The following is a 17,247-nucleotide window of genomic DNA, read 5'->3' as shown; positions in this document are numbered from 1 at the left end:
AATATGGTGAAATCTGCAATAACTTTTATATCTTTCACGGTCTTTGAGCCATATGGGCTACGCATGATTTTTTGAGATCTCTACTGCGCCATTGTTGCTTATTATGGTTAAATCTGCAATAACCAATTTCTCGATTCATCGGCATTGTTGATATGTCGAGTTTCATATTCTTGTCGCAACCAGAAAATATAGATCACATGGAAAAATTCATGAAACTATAAATCTTATGTTCATATTCTCAAACTATATTCAGATTTGTTTGATCATCCTTCCTCATCACGTGATGTGTGAGCACACTCATAGAGTTGTACTGGATGCATGAATGGACTAGCGAGGCGTGAAATATACCTTTGTAACATACAAACAATTAAATTTACGTTACTCTTCTAATTTTTAAGGAGCAATGCACCGATGTTTTCGGGTTGAAAAGAAGATTTCGCATGTCGTTAACTGTCTATCCTTTCCATAACAAGTATATGAACAGCCTCAGACCTAGTGACAAAAGAGGAAAGCAAAAGTAATCATGAAACAACACAAACTTCGACTCATATCGCCCTCGGAGGTTTCTCGAGCACCGCAGAGAGATAGACCTCGTCGCTCGATTTTGGAGAGATTGACCACTTGTGTTTCTTGTACCTGAACTGAAGGAACATATACATGTAATCGTCGAGATCTTTCCTGCTGCAGAAGAACCGATCGATCCACAGCAAACCTCCTGGCCTCAACACCCTATCCCAATCAAACAGTATAAAATCCATCAGCAATAGATCGATCCAACCATCCAGGAACCCAGTTGTGTGAATCAGATCCATTGTGTTGTCGAAGAAGGGCAGCCGTTGGTTCAGCGTTATGTACAGAGGGATCAAACCTCGGAGTGCGATCACCTCATTGAATGGGGCACCGAGATTTAAGGCGGTCGAGATAATTGTGACATTCTGTTCTCTCATCCTTGCAGCAAAAGTTCCTGTCCCTACCCCAAAATCGAGTCCTATCCTTATCTCGCCAGGCTTGAACGCCAGTACATCTTTGATCAGGAAATCGACCGGGACCGAACTATTGGTGACCCACTTGAGCTTCTCCTTCTCCATCTCGAAGCACCCAGTACATTTTGAGTAACCTCTCTTAGTGTTCGAACTCGAGAGGCACTTCATGTTCCTGCACACATACCTCGCCCAGCGGATATTCCTATCATCAGGCACTCTCCAGAGAGACTCGTTGATCGGGAATGGCTTCTGGTAGACCTTGGATGCCCGGGTAAGGCACCTTCTCCGCGGGAGAGGATCACAGCCCTTGATCATGAGCTTCTGGGCGAGATCCCAGTCGTCCTTACAATACGATCCTATGTCATACTCCATGTACTCCTCAAGTTCCTTCTTGTATCGTACACAAGCATGGCCGATAGTATTGTAAACTCGATCGCTTCCATATATATTAACCTTCTTTACTCTGTTCTCTTTCGGTGTTATATACTTCCTTATCTCCTCAATTATGAAGTTATTAATCAATGGATCCTCTTTCAAGGTCGCGTTTGCCCTGTCCCCTTCAACCTTGGGAAGCCGGATCTGTCTTAGACCGATGTGCACGCTATAGAGAGGCTTAATTACCTCATCTTCCAAGTACTTCTTATACTCGAGCATCGTAACGTTTAATTTTGACAGGACATCCTTGTTCCTCTCCATCTGCTGTACCTTGGACTCGAGCTTTTCCTGCAAGCTGTCCAACTTGTCCAGTATTTCATCGACCCGATCTGAGAGTGCTCTGACATCAAAACCCTCGGGGATAACCTCCTTAACGCCATAGATGTGACGACATATGTCCTCGCGATGTATAAGGAATCCCGCAGAGTAGAACACAAAGAGGCTCGATAAGCTCACGACAACCACAAGCCCGCCTAAAATAATCTGAAGCCAAGCTAGTAGTTTTGTTAATCTGCATTTCGGGAGGCAGGACATCTTCATCTTTAATTGATGATCCGGCTCGATCTATTCACCAAGTTGTCCTCTACATTCCTGATCAAAGTAACATACAGGAGGAAAACCATCATTAGAGCTATGACTCAGGATCAGTAATTTGGAGGGAATTCTTTGGTTTTCATTTTTCAGTTACACAGAGCTTAAGTCTGCTTTACAGTTTCGGTCACGAGGAAAAGAAATGAAGCTTCACAGAGAGGTCAGTTTTTAAACTATAGTAGTATGTGGAAACACGGAAACAGCGAAAATGATCGTATTTCATGTTCTCCCGAAAACAGGACGTTGAAACACAGACATGATCTTCAAAGTCTCTCCTGCTGAAGATGAAAAGCGAAAAAACTTCCCCAATTGGAATTTGTTACAATGAGGTGATAGAACTTCTACTGCAGCTAAATCCGAGCAGCGATATTCCATATTAGTAGACGAAGCTATAAATAATCTAAAGGTCTCTTCGGTTTAACTATCTGCAGTAAAAAGTGGGATACTGGAACCCGGACAGGAAACAAAGCCAATGACGAAACAGAACAAGCAGAATAGAGCATATCCATTTCAGCATCTCCTAGATATTACAAAAACCGAATACAAAACAAAGCCAATGATGAAACAGAACAAGCGGAGTAGAGCATACCCATTTCAGCATTGTACAGGGCACGCATCGGGAAACAGTCAAAACCGATCTTTACTTCAAGCAGGGAGAGCATAAGATACAGACTTTGCAACTCTGAATCGATCCTCAATGACCGGTAAAACCTCACAAGATGCTGCGAATAGACTTGAGGAGCACTGCACTTGCCCCTTTTGAGCTGGAGATCCTTAAACCTCAAGATTTGCTAAAAACTAAATACTCTCATCACCATTAACACATCCCAAGATCAAGCTTGCAAGTTTGATGCTGCAAACCAAGAAAATGAGATTACCATTAGATTGTTTTATATATCCATAATTATTAATTAATATAATAAAATCTGGGGGGAGATGGCAGCAATCTCGTGAAGAGAAACCCATTAAAAAATATGTGAGGAAGGTTAAGGAATGGGATTGGGACTTGGATTAGCGTGATGGAAAACGTTGACTATGAGGATCAGATTGAGGTTTTCGATGGACTTGTCCCGTGGATCTGCAGCTGCACTGTCGTGTATTATTAAGCTTTTAACGGTTGCGACAGTTACCCGCTTCCTAAGTTACCTCATCTCGTATTATATCATCCCGAAAAATAAGCGCGTTTTCGTCAAATGCATTCGGAAATATATATTTAAATATAAATAAGAAATATACATCTATATACATTTATATGAGTGTATTATTGGGTTCTTCGTGCCCCGCTTCTGCATTTCTTAATTTTTCATTGTAATGAGCTCTGTGCCCATTTTAGATCTCCGAAAAAGAAAAAATTTACATCTATATGAGTGTATTTCTTTTTTTATTAGTATGCAGACAGTAGACTGCTATACATTTATAGAATTTCTTTGTTTGGAGATTCTGGGCCAAGCCCGATTTTTCAAATGAAATTAAATAATACGAAGATGAGGCATTGTCGCCCGCCCGGAACATTCTCAGAGAAATCGATCTGTGAATATTTAGAACGTGTAAATCTAAAGGAAATAACAGAGTATAATTCGCCTACGTATTAGAGTAGCGGTTTCCCTCCATGTTAGTCTGATTCATGACCACCCGTTACGCTGCGGCGAGGAAATTATGAAAACCCCGCAGGAAGGGTACGAATCATCTAATCACGCAATCTGCTGAAAAAGAACGATTTAGTACTACTTGAGAGTCAATCTCTAGAAGTTAATGCCGGATCCCGAATATGATCATTGGTCAACCTATAGTAGGTTACGGTAATATTATTGATTATTTCTTACCGCATCGTTATTAGGAGAACCATACTTAATCAAGAATTTCTCCAAAACAATGTGATCCAATTAAATGAAGTCAAACATACATAGCATACAAGAAATGAGGTGTTAAGATATATCCTCTGATAAATTCTCAAACAAGATCCCAAATGAGATTTATTTTCCCGATGTCTTTTTTCTTCTTTAGGCAGGTAAATTGGAATTTCCCATTTATGGATGAGAACAAAACCAGACTGTCAACGGGCATTCATAGCAGTGGAAGCTCGCGTACCAAAACTTTTTTAATTTATTTTGTCTAGTCCCTCAACCTTTTCCTCGATACTTATTGGCCCGCTGCATTTTTATATTCGGTCGGCTTTAGTCTTGCATTCCGTATGTTTAGCCCTTGAACTTTTACGCTTTATACAGGCACCTCCCCAAAACAATAAAAAGGTTCAAATCATTTGCATCTCTATATTACCGACTATTATCTGTTTTCATTTTTCCTCAGGTTCAGAAATCTCCAAAATTCAAATAATTTGTTCCCCGTACCATATTGGTCTCTCTTATAATAAATATAAACACAATTCCCAGCTAGCCTGGTGAAATAAAGTGGGCCCTTTGCTAGTTTGGAAGAAGATTTCTGGGCTGGGCCTTTCTGGTCCATTGGGCCTCTCTTACAAAGTTACAAGTATATCCAGATTAGAGAATATTCAATGATGTATATCTTTATATGGAACCCGTTCAATAAAACTTGTTTTGATTATCTAAAAGTTAACTTGGATTATATTTTTAGATTAGTGAGGAAAAGAATGAATACAGGTAAAAAAAAAAAAAAAAGGTTGATGAGAAATAAAAGTGAATGGGCGGAGAAATATATTAATCAAGAGAATCCACCTAAAATATCGATCGACTAAAAATTTCTTATTTTTATGGCCATTGATTTTATTTTACTCAATGCTAATAGGTCGCTATCTAAATCGGTTTGTAAACTCCTCCTGATCCCTTCTCTTCCTTTTTTTGCCCAAAATAATTCTTGACGATTAATCTTCTTTGCTAACTTTCAAATGCATATAATAAAGATTCGAGAATAATGGTCACTGCACTGAATTTCATTTCTCTTCTTTCTAACTTGTATTTTGTAATATATGCGATAGCAATTAATATTTTCTAAATATATGCAGTAGCAATTAGTTTTTTCAAAAGCCACCTAAATATGAGGAATCCCTTCAATTACTAAATCAAGCTAACTAAGATTGCCTCCTTCTATCATTGGACGATCGATATCGTACTTGAGATATCCTATCACATTAATAATTCTTGGGTAGAGAAAAATAATTATAAAAAGAAACCGAAAATTCTCTGGCAGAAAAGCATTGAGGAATTTCGAGGAAATTACAAAAGCAGGGGGAAAAGGCAATTGATCATGGCAACGTCCTTGTCAACACATAGCTAGTCCAATCTTGGCCACTCTCAAAGTGACCGACCCTTTTCTTCTCAATAATTTCATGCAACTTGGAATTCAATTGTGTCACTCAATTAAGATCATAGAGACCAATAATCAAGTAGGCGCACGACTTTAATTAGTTGTCATTAAAAGTCAAGCTATCATTTTATTATTGATTGATATTATCTCATGATTTGTACGAACATATGATTTGGCTATCAAAATATAATATGGATTAACGAAATCTAATTACAGGTGGAAAGCTTTATTACTCGACTTCGGCATACAAGGACTGAATTATGAATTTTGTCTAAATCTAAAGGTAGGTAAAGGAAAGAGGGCTAAAATCTTAACAAAAAAAAGGCTGAAAATACTTGCTGCCAGGATCAGTTGATGCTTAAATGTTACGGTGCGTTTGGTTTCAGAGTTAAAGTAACTTTGATGTTGATTCTGAAAAATGATAAAATATTGTGTAGTGTGTTGAGTTAAAGTTAAAGTTAAAATTTTTTACTTGAGAAATGTGTATTTTTGTTGTGTAGTGGGTTGAGTTAAAGTTAAAATTAAAATTTTTGTGATTTTAATCCTGAAAACAAATGAGTCAAAATTAATCTCAATCAATAGGTTGAAAATACTCCATGTCTTATCGGGGAAAATGTAAAGTCAAGAATACGAACTGAGGAATTTTAATAAGAAAATAGGTGACAAACTCGGCGTGAAGGAAGAATTCTGCTTTACTGGTAACTAAACTTACTCGATTGAAACTCATATTGTGACTAACGTTTTCTGCTCTAGAATAAATTAACTAATTCGTTCAGAAGATGTGCTCTTATTTTTTTTTCTTTTTATAATTTTTTATTTATAAAATGAGTGTATTTATAAAATATAGCATTGTCACTAAAATTCGACTGTTCCTTAAATGAGCAATAATGTGCGCCTACATAGTTTTTTTTTTTCGGTGAATAAAAAGGCTAGGTCGGGTTATTAGCCCGCTGTGACTGCCCCAACTAAAAGAACCTAACCGTCACGGAATGTTCCTTTCGCCACCAACACACTAGTGAAACCGTCACGGAATATTCCTTTCCCCACCAACACACTAGTGAATTAAGTCCAAAATCCACTGGATTAAACATTATGGGCCGGTCACCGCCTTCTCATAATACACCCAAATAGTGGCGAGCTCTACGTTCTCAGTGAGGTTCGAACTCATGATGTTCAAGTGAAGCGCTTGATGTTTAACCACTATACTACCATGCTGGTGGTGCGCCTACATAGTTATTAATATATACATACATGTCCTTGTCTTCATTAAATGTCATAAAATGCATTTGGGCGTCCCTGGTGAGTTATGACATGAACCGAACAGTTATTGGTTGCGCTCTGTGTGTACATTATGTCTACAAATTAAAAGAAGATCTCGCCTCAACAATTTGATTGAAATCAAAAGGTAAGCTTTCATTTTCATGTTCTAAATTTCGGGTGCCGGCTCCCTGAAACAAAGGAAATTTAGAGAAGGACGAGTTTTGATAACGCGATAACGAAAGAGTATGAAAAATATACTTTGCTTTGTTGTAATAAATAAATGTGTATGCATTTTGAAAAAAAATTTAAATTTGATTTTTAATTTGATTGATATCCCGCCTGAAACTTTATGATTGTCTTCATCACAGGAAACGAGCAAATCATCATTAAGAAGAAGAGGCTGGACATGTCGGGTTGAGCAGATAAATTACACACAAACAGTAACCTCATCACCTTAAGAAAAACATCTTTAATTCTCATTCAATGTTTTTCTTTTTCTTTCATAATAAAGAAAAAAGGAAAAACTGAATGAGACAATGGGGCATCCCACTGTCTTTAATTTAGGCTCGGTTATTCTCATGGTGGAAGCTACCACCTACCACCGAGCGATAAATTTTTTTTTTAATGAGTAAAATTGTGAGCAACAGCGACGACAACATTGCCATCCGCCGGTACGCAATGTTCGGACACTCGTAATCAACAGCGAACATATCAGACGAACTGAATAATCAACGCAAATATTGGTCCCATCAGCGTAGCGCCACCAGGAATCTAGTATACTTCAAAGAAGTCGATGATGACCCCAGGCCCAAGTCAAAGAGTCCACCGAGTGATAATGTTGTTAATCCCACTTTGTGCAGCATGAGGAATGAGGATGCATCACTCAATTCTTACCTATCCGGACGAAGAGCTAGATCAAGTGAGGAGCATGATCTCGTTTCGTGCCATAGTATTTGAACTTTGACCTATGATTTCAAGTAATATCACCTTACCACTTTGATCACAATTTACGTAGTCTCTTTCAAGCAGTTCAATCAATATGACTCAGTACCTAAATTTTTCATAGATTTTTGTTCTCGATAATAGTTGAGACTATTTATATTTAACCCTTTTACATCGAAAATAGTTTTGGAGTTTTTATCATCCTCGGCGCACCGTCATGAGAGCCATGCGATCGCCTCAATTGAGGGAAAAAAAAAAAAACAAACAAGAGAGAGAGAGAGAGAGAGAGAGAGAGAAATATAGAGGATTGGAGGGGGTCATATGGTGTGACCTCGAGGGACCATAAGAGACCCCCACGGAACCTTGAGCTGATTGGTATCATCATTTGAGCTTTCATTACACAAATCTAATCGAACTTTTTTCTTTAACCCCTCTTTTTTTAAGGACACACCCACTGTCTAAATCACCCCTATCATGAGACAAGAAAATCTTGGGATCCGATCAAAAGTGGCTTTTCCCCTTGTCGATTGCCAGTGACACAAATTAGAGAGCCCAACAACCAAAAAATTTCATCACTTTTTGGATTCAAATGTGGATCTTCTTTTGCATGTATCCCGGAGCCTATACATGTCCGTGTTGAATATTAGCTGCTTCCTACATCAATCATGCCACAGCACATATAATAATACATTTGCCCGTACAATTTCATTAAGAAAAATCACTACTAGGAGAAAACATACATAATCTAAAATGTACTCATTGGGTATTACTAGTGCACCTCAGTAAGTTCAAACATTATAGGAACTTGGCCGCTTGGGCAATGATAAGCATAATTCGATTTATTGTAATATATATATATATATATATATAATTATGAAAGCAAGAATATGGTGGGTCTGACCAGATTGCATCAGAACTCTCCGCCACTAAATGAAACTTTATTGATTTTTTGAATTTCTTTCCAAAAATAACTTTTAAAAATTTTTAGAAATATATAGATATAAATTTGTTGAATTGTTCATTATCTTCTCAATTTTTTGAGGTTTCTTTTAAAAATAATTTTAAAATTTTAGATTTTAAGAAAAATAATATAGATTTATGGGACCGATTGTTATTTTCTTGATTTTTGATTTTTTGTTCTAATTCTTAATTTTTTTATTTTTCAAAGACATAAAGATAAATTTGAATTAATATAGTTCATCATTATTTGAATTAATATAATTCATATTATTATTCCAAAAGGTCTATTATCAATATAAGTAAATCACTTAAGATCATATTTACTTTTTAAAAATATAAATATCATAGATTTTATAGATATGAATCAGATTTGCATTCAAAAAAAAATTATATCACATTTTTATAGATATGAATGATATTTGTTTTCAAAAAGACAAATATGATCATCATACTTTTTATTGATATTCCGCATGATATATTATAAATAGGATCTATCGCACATAAATTGTGATCGATTTGGCTATGAAAAATACTGGTATAACTAGATGCAAACTCTAAAAAAGTACGTTTATCATTAGATATGAAAGTTTGTTGGTCAATTTTTGTTTTTTTGAAAAGAATTCCAGTAATTGATCTCAAATATTATATTTGAAAGGGATTTTTACTCTAAATGACTCATGGTTTACGTGTTTTGTCAAATCTATCATATGGATTTTTTTTGTCAGATATATTCATGGTTTATATTGTGCTCGAAATCTATCCCGCCATTTTTGTTGTTCGTTAATGAAACATTAGTAGACTCCAAATCTATCCCATGGTTTCAATTTTTCCCAAATCTATCATATGGTTTTAATTATTTCCTCAAAACTATCAAATGGTTTTAATTTTTTCTCAAATCTATCCCGATAAAAGGGGTTACTGTAGCAAAATCGTTAGACGTTGACAGAGATATAATGGCGGGATAGATTTGAAGCAAAATGTAAATCATGGGATATAGCTGACAAAAAAAATATATGATAGATTTGACAAAACGCGTAAATTATAAGCCATTTGGGGTAAAAACCGCTATTTGAAATAAAGACCTACTTGTCTCTATTTTTTTTCATCTTTTTTGCACTACTTCGTGAGTTCTCTATGTAAATATTTAGTCTTTTATCATCTTTTGTGTTCCGCTTGCTATTAGATGCATATAAGTTATCGATCACTGATGGTTCTTGTCGTGTTTAGAATTTTTCTTTTCAAGTTCTATCTCGTGAGACACGTGGCTCCACGAACAATATATATATAGTTTTTTTTTTTTGACATGGTACAAAAGAATAGAATACTAAAAAGAGAAAGGTAGTCTTGTCATGAGAATCATATCTATAATTTTTAGATTATCAGAAGATGGCTTATGCCATGGATTACACCCCTTCTCATATGGAGGCCCTTTTTATGCATGTAATCAATTTACTTTCCATGGTACTTGTTTTGTAAACTTTGTTAAAATGTAGTAAATATACCAAACCAAAACTTCCTGTTACGAATTGGAAATTCTTCGAATCAGGCACGTGCCTTATAATCAATTACTTATATAATTAACTTTACGAATCTATCAACGAGGATGTAACGCAGTAACATACGTCTTCGCATGATAATTAAGATGCTTTATGTTCGATATGCGTGGTGGGACTATCCCTTTATTAGCTATTAGAATTTTTATTTCATTATACTAAATTCATGAGCATTTCTTATAACCGATAAAAATATTGAATAAATTACACTAATTTCTTTATGCACTCGCACAACGTATGTATACCGAATTTTAATTCAAAGAAAATCCAGGAAAATGGTCTAGCCTACTTCTCCAATGGAACGATAGATGTTGCACTGCTGCAGCAATACAACACAGTGCATCGACAGATGTTCCGACCATGATTAGTAGGATCGTTCTCGCAGTTAATTACTGTCAAACATCATCTAAGTACCTGAATGGCATAGCAAGAATTAGGATCTGTAAACCTCGGGCCTTGGCTTAATAGTTAAGGATGAGCTTATATATCCACCTAATTCCGGGTTCAAAACTCCTTGGGGCCACCAGAGCGCCTTTGACGTGATTACCCGTCCGTGTGCCGTCGGGAGTTCATGAAGTCTCGGGAATTAGTTGGGTGAAACCCGGACATGGTCAGCGGGGTGGGGGGAATTAGGATCTGTATGTCGAGGTGACAATAGTCTTACACTTCAACATCCCTCGGGTTCATCTTCCCGTGGATTAATCAGCCTTTGTTAATTCAGTACTTCACCGAGGAAAAGGAAGACAATACGACTCTCCAACGATACATATATTGAATAATAAGAGGTCTCTTTCATGGAATCACAAAGCATCAATCTTGGCTTAAATCTTGGCTTATACGAAGAAATATTGATCCTTTCCTTGGCTCTATCTATATGGATTATCGGAGCTAGCTAGGGTCCTTCTGCTGTTATTATCCACATTGATAGACAAATATATACTTCTCGAAGACAAAACCCACGGCAATAAAAGAACAGAACAAATAATTAAAAGTTGTCGTTCCCCAGCTTTCATGATCAATATATATATATGTCACAAAATAAATAAACAAAAATGTAGTATATTATTAAAAAAACTTAAAATACCATTAAACCGTGTGTTCTAAAAAACATTTTTATCAGAACTAGACTGGCCAGTTCAATCGGTTGAACCAGGAACCAGTACCATGTTCAGTCTAATCTACCTAATGGCCCAAGTTGCAGAGTTGAGCACCCACTGAATCGACCGGTTTTTTAGCAAAATTCCATTAAACATGCTGGTTCTATGAATTTTATGGGTTTCATATTTAGTTCTTTTAATGTAAAAATTACTAAGTTGTATAAAGATTTCAATCTAGGATCCCTTACTTCTCATAGTAGCATACTGCCAACCATGCCACTACTATCTTCTTGTTCTTTTAACTCTACTTTTAAGCAGTGTTATCAGAACCGGATCGGACGTTGAACCGGAAGGAGCATGGGTTCATGGGTTTACGGGTTCAACCGGGGGTTCGATGGGTCGGACCGCAAGTTTAATTAAAATTAAAATTTTATTTATATAATTGAGAAAATTGATGTTTAACATAATTATTCAATGACTATAAAGCTTTTAAAGTCGAGTACGTAGACCAAACAAGAAGGCTGGCTTGTGTGGTTAGTGAGTGAGTGACTCTTGCCCCAAACATCTTAATTTTGAACATTTTCAAATACAAAAAGTAAAGCCACAGAACCCATTAAATCGGCCAGTTCAAAGGGATTTTCCTTAAAAACCGACTGGTTTCTTGGGTTTAACAGTTTAATCCTGCATATCCGGTTTTATTGAGAACCGAACTGGCGAGGATGCCGATTTCCGATCGAACCGCCCGATCCGGTCCAGTTCTGATAACAATTCTTTTAAGTACTAATTAAAATCTAATATGTACTTTGGAGCAAGAAATATTAAATATAGATTCCTTACACTATCCTTACATTTCTTTGAAATCATCACACTTCTATTTTAATTATCATAATTTTTTTAATAATATGAATACTTATTTTTATTTTAATTAAATGTGCGGTCCGACCCATCGAACTCCCTGGTTGGACCCATAAACCCATGAACCCATGAACCCATACCCCTTTCGGTTCATCATCTGGTCTGGTTCTTATAACACTACTAAAAAATTCATTTCATTAGATACAATAGGTTTATTTATTTACTGTTATACTCTATTTGTTGAGTGTGGCTCGGATTCTCATCCCAAGACTGCAAATGGTCGATTACAGCACTGCGGATGGTCGATTACAGCACTGCAGATGGTCAACTGCAGTTTAAATAGGATGAAGAGGACAAAAGCCACAAACAGTCGATTGTGGTAAGCCACGCAATTGACTGCAGAAAGTAACAGAATTTCTGAGCAAAATCTAGCATATCAGAATCAGATTTGGTTAGTTTTGTATTTCCTTACTCAGTTGATTTCTTTTCTGTATAAGAATTATTTTCTCTTATTCTTTTCTTCTTGTACAAGAATATATTAGGGTGTGAGGGAAAGAGAGATTATCTAGAGAGAGAACATAGTAACTGGAGTTTCGGGAAAACACTCTATACTCCACGACTTCATCGCCCATAGTAAAAGAAGAATCGGCAAAGCTTCCTTTGCCCGCGGATGTACGGCTGGTACACTACCGGCCTGAACCACGTACACGAGTGTGCAAGCTTCTCTTCCCTCTCCTTTCAATTGTTTCGTCGAGATTATCGTGAGTTAGGTCTCTTTTTATCCTTACAAATCGATCTCAACCAATGATTGATCCCAACACTCTCTCATGCTCAAGCTGTAATAATTTTAAAGTCTCATATCATATAATTAATTAAATAAGAGGTATAACCGTGTTTCAAACATCCATTTTGATACCATGAGAAATTCTGATATTGTTATCACTATCTGAATTGTACGCTCGAATGATGTGTTTGGAAGGGAGTGAAATGGTATTTTCCCTATACGAATTCCCCAAGTCCCTCATTCTTCCTAAACTCGTCTCCCTCCCATATATTCCTTAATGAAAAGTTATGGTAATCTCCACCACCGAAAAAAAAAAAAGTTATGGTAATCTCCTTCTGTAGTCATCTTAAATAGGATTCTGATTCCGGTCATCAATTAATTATGATTGTTGGTAGAATCAAGAGATAAACACATCCCAGCTTCTGTCTCCTTCTTGTTGGTTCTCTTTGGGCAAATCAATCAAAATATTGTGAATTGTTTTTCCATTGTGTCTTAAATGGATTAGGTCAGACTAATACAAGAAAGATATATTGCAAGGAAGAAAACCTCCATATGTAAAGTGAGCTTGGAGAATAATCTCCGATTGGAGGAACAAAGGTAAACAGAACCAGAAGGAAGAGATTTTTAATCTAACATGTAATTCGGTAAATAGTAACTCCGAACTTCAGTTTTATTATTATTATTATTATCAATTTTCTTCTTCTTCTTACTATCATTGTTGTTGTCATTGTTTTCGTCATTATTCCTTAATAATCATCGATAAGCACACTGCGATTGGTAAAGGGTCCCTATCCTCCCAGTTTAGCCACGTGCCGACGTTTCTGGCTTTTTTTCTTTTCTTCTTTTCTACTTTTTACCCTATTGTCGGTTACATTCTTCTATTCCATGTAAAATGTATTAATCTATTTGTTAGATGTCTAAATAAATTATTTCTAAAGATCATATCTTTATCTATAAAACTGAGGGCATATATATACCGCATTATTGCATAACATAATATTTGTACTAGTACTTACAGTATTTTATAGATAATCTTTTCGACGTGTAGCATCGCCTGGGTATTCTCAGACACACATGAATACTTATTTAAATAATCTATCTATATCTACATTGACGGTTCTAAAACCTGTATCCTTTTGAATCTTGTGATAAAAGTACAGAAATTTCTCATACTTTTGCAACTTTCTTTTTATGCTATTTTTATAATCTTATTTATTATATTATCTATATCTTATTTATTATTGAAGTTTTAATGAATAAAAAATTAAAAAGAAAAGAAATACAGCAGTGTGAGGGAGAGTTAAAAAACATGTTACTTCAATAATTTCATTTATTGTATAATATATTTTATTTAATTTTTAAAGAATTAAAAATTTGGTCCGCATATGTATTTGCTTTATCAGGTTACTTAAAAAAAAGAGGTATCTAATAGTTATTAAAAAAAAAAAGAATCAGCTGTCCCATACCTTTTTTTCCTTGAGCCTCCTCATTGCTTTTTTTTATAAATAAAATGCACAAATGCAGAAATTGATGAATATTTGAGTTTCTTTACTTCCTATACTCTTTCTTCCACCATTTTTACATTTTTGTAAAAATATCTCCTCTCATCATCATTGAGATCGTAACAACTAATCATATGTTTGTATTCTTTTCGGACCTTAAGAGAAACTTCCAATTACTTCTAATATTAGCTTCCATCATTAATTTGATTGTACCATTCTCAATTGAATTTGTGTTTTAGTTGGTCAATATTATTCTCCTAGGCCATATCATAAAGTAAAAAAATGAAATTGTCGAGGAATAAACAAATTTTTATAGCAGCGCACAATTTTTTTAAGAATTCTTTCATATTATAGTAAAAAATTATTATTAAATTAGCAAGATAAAATTAAAAGGATGATCCCTGCATGCATGGACAATCCGTTAGTATATATAAAATATAATATGATATGATATAATATAATACGATATACTATAATATAATATAATATAAAAGTAGAAACATGGTGAGCTCATCCCGATGGCTTCAGAATGTCTAGATTAATGAATGAAATTCTCTTAGATTTTTTAGTATTTTTTATTTTTTATTTAATTTTAATGAATAACAAATTGTGGGACTGATCTTTTTGTTTTGGATTATTACAAATTGGAGAAAGGCAGTTGGCGTAACATTCTATATCCCCAGAATGCCTATCGCAAAATAACTTCACGAACTTATTAATCATTAAATTATGGTAAGTTAAAATATGAAAATCCAGACCTACCCATCTTAATTTTTTTTTTGCTCTGATTCGCAAGTTCTTGTTGAAATTTTTAGTCTTTATCATCTCTTTGTGTTCCACTTGCCATTAGTGTCAAGTATTAATCATGATGGTTCATAAAGATGAATTATCTAAATTCTTTTCTAGCTTTTGATTAGTAGTATTTCAATCGTATATTGCTTTTCCACTTTTCGTCTTGCCGTACTTGAAATTTTTCTTTTGAATGATTATTTAAATTTTCGTTTCAGGTTGGCGTATGTGAATTCAAATTATAATTTCATGTTCTATCCAGTGTAACACATAATCTCTATGACTAGTGTGTATATATATATATATATATGTAATCCATAAATAAAGTTATTGTCCGTCTCTGTTTTGAACAGCTTAATCTGGAGCTAAATGCACACAGAGTTAGCAAGTTGTTATCAGTTTACATAATCTTATAATTTATTGACCTCACTCGTATTACACCATGCAGTTAGGTATGCCATCGCATTAACAAGATTTTTTAATCACATGGTCTTCGGGCCACAGGTCATATTCCCCCTATAATCAAGCTATAGTTGACGTGAACTACCTTGACGTGGAAAATAAAACCTGATGTGGACTGTGTGAATTATATATAAAATCATGCCTCCCATATAGACGGGATCGGTGCATATATATAGAAACACTATTTAGACGTCTAAAACTAAATTAAACGTCCAAGGAGGGAGATAGGTTAAGAAAATAAATAAATGCATATACAGAATACAGGTCCTTGAGAGAGACCAATTCTGTTGCATTTGATCATCACAGGATTAAAGGAAATTAATTAGGATGATTTCATGCATTGGCTAATCACCATGTCAACTTAAAAATACATTTCATGCTTTCATCAAAGTTTAAGCAATAAGAGATTGAAAACGAATATCTGCGTGTATATGTGTGTGTACTTTATTAATGCATGGTTATAATTGAATTTGGAATGTTTATAATAATCACATAAAATTTAAAATTGTTATTCTAGCCAGGGACTTTTTAAAATTTAAGTGTCTTTTGCCTTCACATCATGGAATAAGACATACTGGGAAAAGCATTTGATATAGAATAGACATATTTATAAATATACACTACATATACACATACACAAACGGAGTAGAGTTTGATCCACGAAGTCACCCGAAACTAATCATTTCAGCAGCAAGAATTTAATATATATACTCCCAATTTTGGGCCGACCAAGACGCCACGAATTTCAAAAAGTTATTGGCTAATTAATTACGTACTCTTATGATAGTTCAGATGACTTGGCATTATGAACTAATTAATCAATTGAATAACCCTCACTGGACTCTTGCGGATCCAAATGTTTAATGGGGTATGGCTGTCCCAAAAGTTATTGGGAGAAAATGCGTATGAATAGTTCTCCAGACTTTGATTCATCTAATGAATTATATATGGCCAATCGTGTGAATTTTCTTTTTTTCTGTTGATAAACCGTGTAAATTTTTTTATAATTAGAAGTGATATGATGTTAAATTTGATTAAAATTGTCAGATGATCATCATCACCATGAGAAGTCACCCTAAAATCATTATCCCGAGACTATCCCAAGGATATGATAATTAATTAACAATAATTGCTCCACCGTACGGAGATATCTTCCCCTTGTTAAATTAATAAAATCCACCCTCTTATATGGGAAGGGAGAAAATTTTGAATGATCCTACCTCATAATGATGTGGTGAGAAAAAATTAATAAGATTGCTTCAATTAAGAAGATTTATTACAATTAATCGAGTGATTAGCACTTATTATTTAATTTTTTGTAATTTAATTGGTTCTTCCTTATGTCATGTGGCGAGGTAGGATCATCCAATAATCTCTCGTGGCAAGGTTCTTTCACTGATCAAGCATATATATTAATAAAAAGTGGTAAAAAAGGGAAAAAAAAGGAGTGTGATGCTTCAAAATTGTATGGTGCTTAATTAATTACGAGGAACCACATTAAAGCCATAATTACCTAATTCGTTGATTAACATGTTTTTTTTCACATAGTTGATGAACAGATATTTGATCATAGTAACTACTAAATAAACCAAACCAAATCATATGAAACGGAAAATAAAGCATATGAAAAATCTCACATGCAAGAACAAAAACTGATTTTTTTTTCAATTACAAGAAAAGTCCGTGGCCATAGTACAATAAAAAAATCCTAATAATTAATAAAGGTGATGAGTAGTCTCACTGGATATCGAA

General features: G+C 34.9%; 1 protein-coding gene across 1 annotated transcript; it reads right to left on the bottom strand.

Annotated features, from left to right (window-relative positions):
• Positions 1-314: 314 nt before the first annotated feature.
• LOC116213116 lies at positions 315-3,124 on the bottom strand. Its single transcript, XM_031547937.1, has 2 exons — positions 2,599-3,124; positions 315-2,009 (listed from the first exon to the last, which is right to left on the bottom strand). The coding sequence occupies exon 2, from the start codon at positions 1,956-1,958 to the stop codon at positions 546-548; it is 1,413 nt and encodes a 470-aa protein (XP_031403797.1). The 5' UTR covers positions 1,959-2,009; positions 2,599-3,124; the 3' UTR covers positions 315-545.
• Between the last annotated feature and the right edge of the window lie 14,123 nt (positions 3,125-17,247).

Source organism: Punica granatum, chromosome 7 (genome assembly GCF_007655135.1).
Source record: "Punica granatum isolate Tunisia-2019 chromosome 7, ASM765513v2, whole genome shotgun sequence".
Classification (NCBI taxonomy): domain Eukaryota; kingdom Viridiplantae; phylum Streptophyta; class Magnoliopsida; order Myrtales; family Lythraceae; genus Punica; species Punica granatum.
The sequence above is the reverse complement of the archived record's forward strand: the minus strand, read 5'-3'. Positions and strand labels throughout refer to the sequence as shown.

What these genes read in the sequence shown, in the direction of transcription:
- LOC116213116 (XM_031547937.1), bottom strand. Translation starts at nt 1,958, where the DNA reads ATGAAGATGTCCTGCCTCCCGAAATGCAGATTAACAAAACTACTAGCT.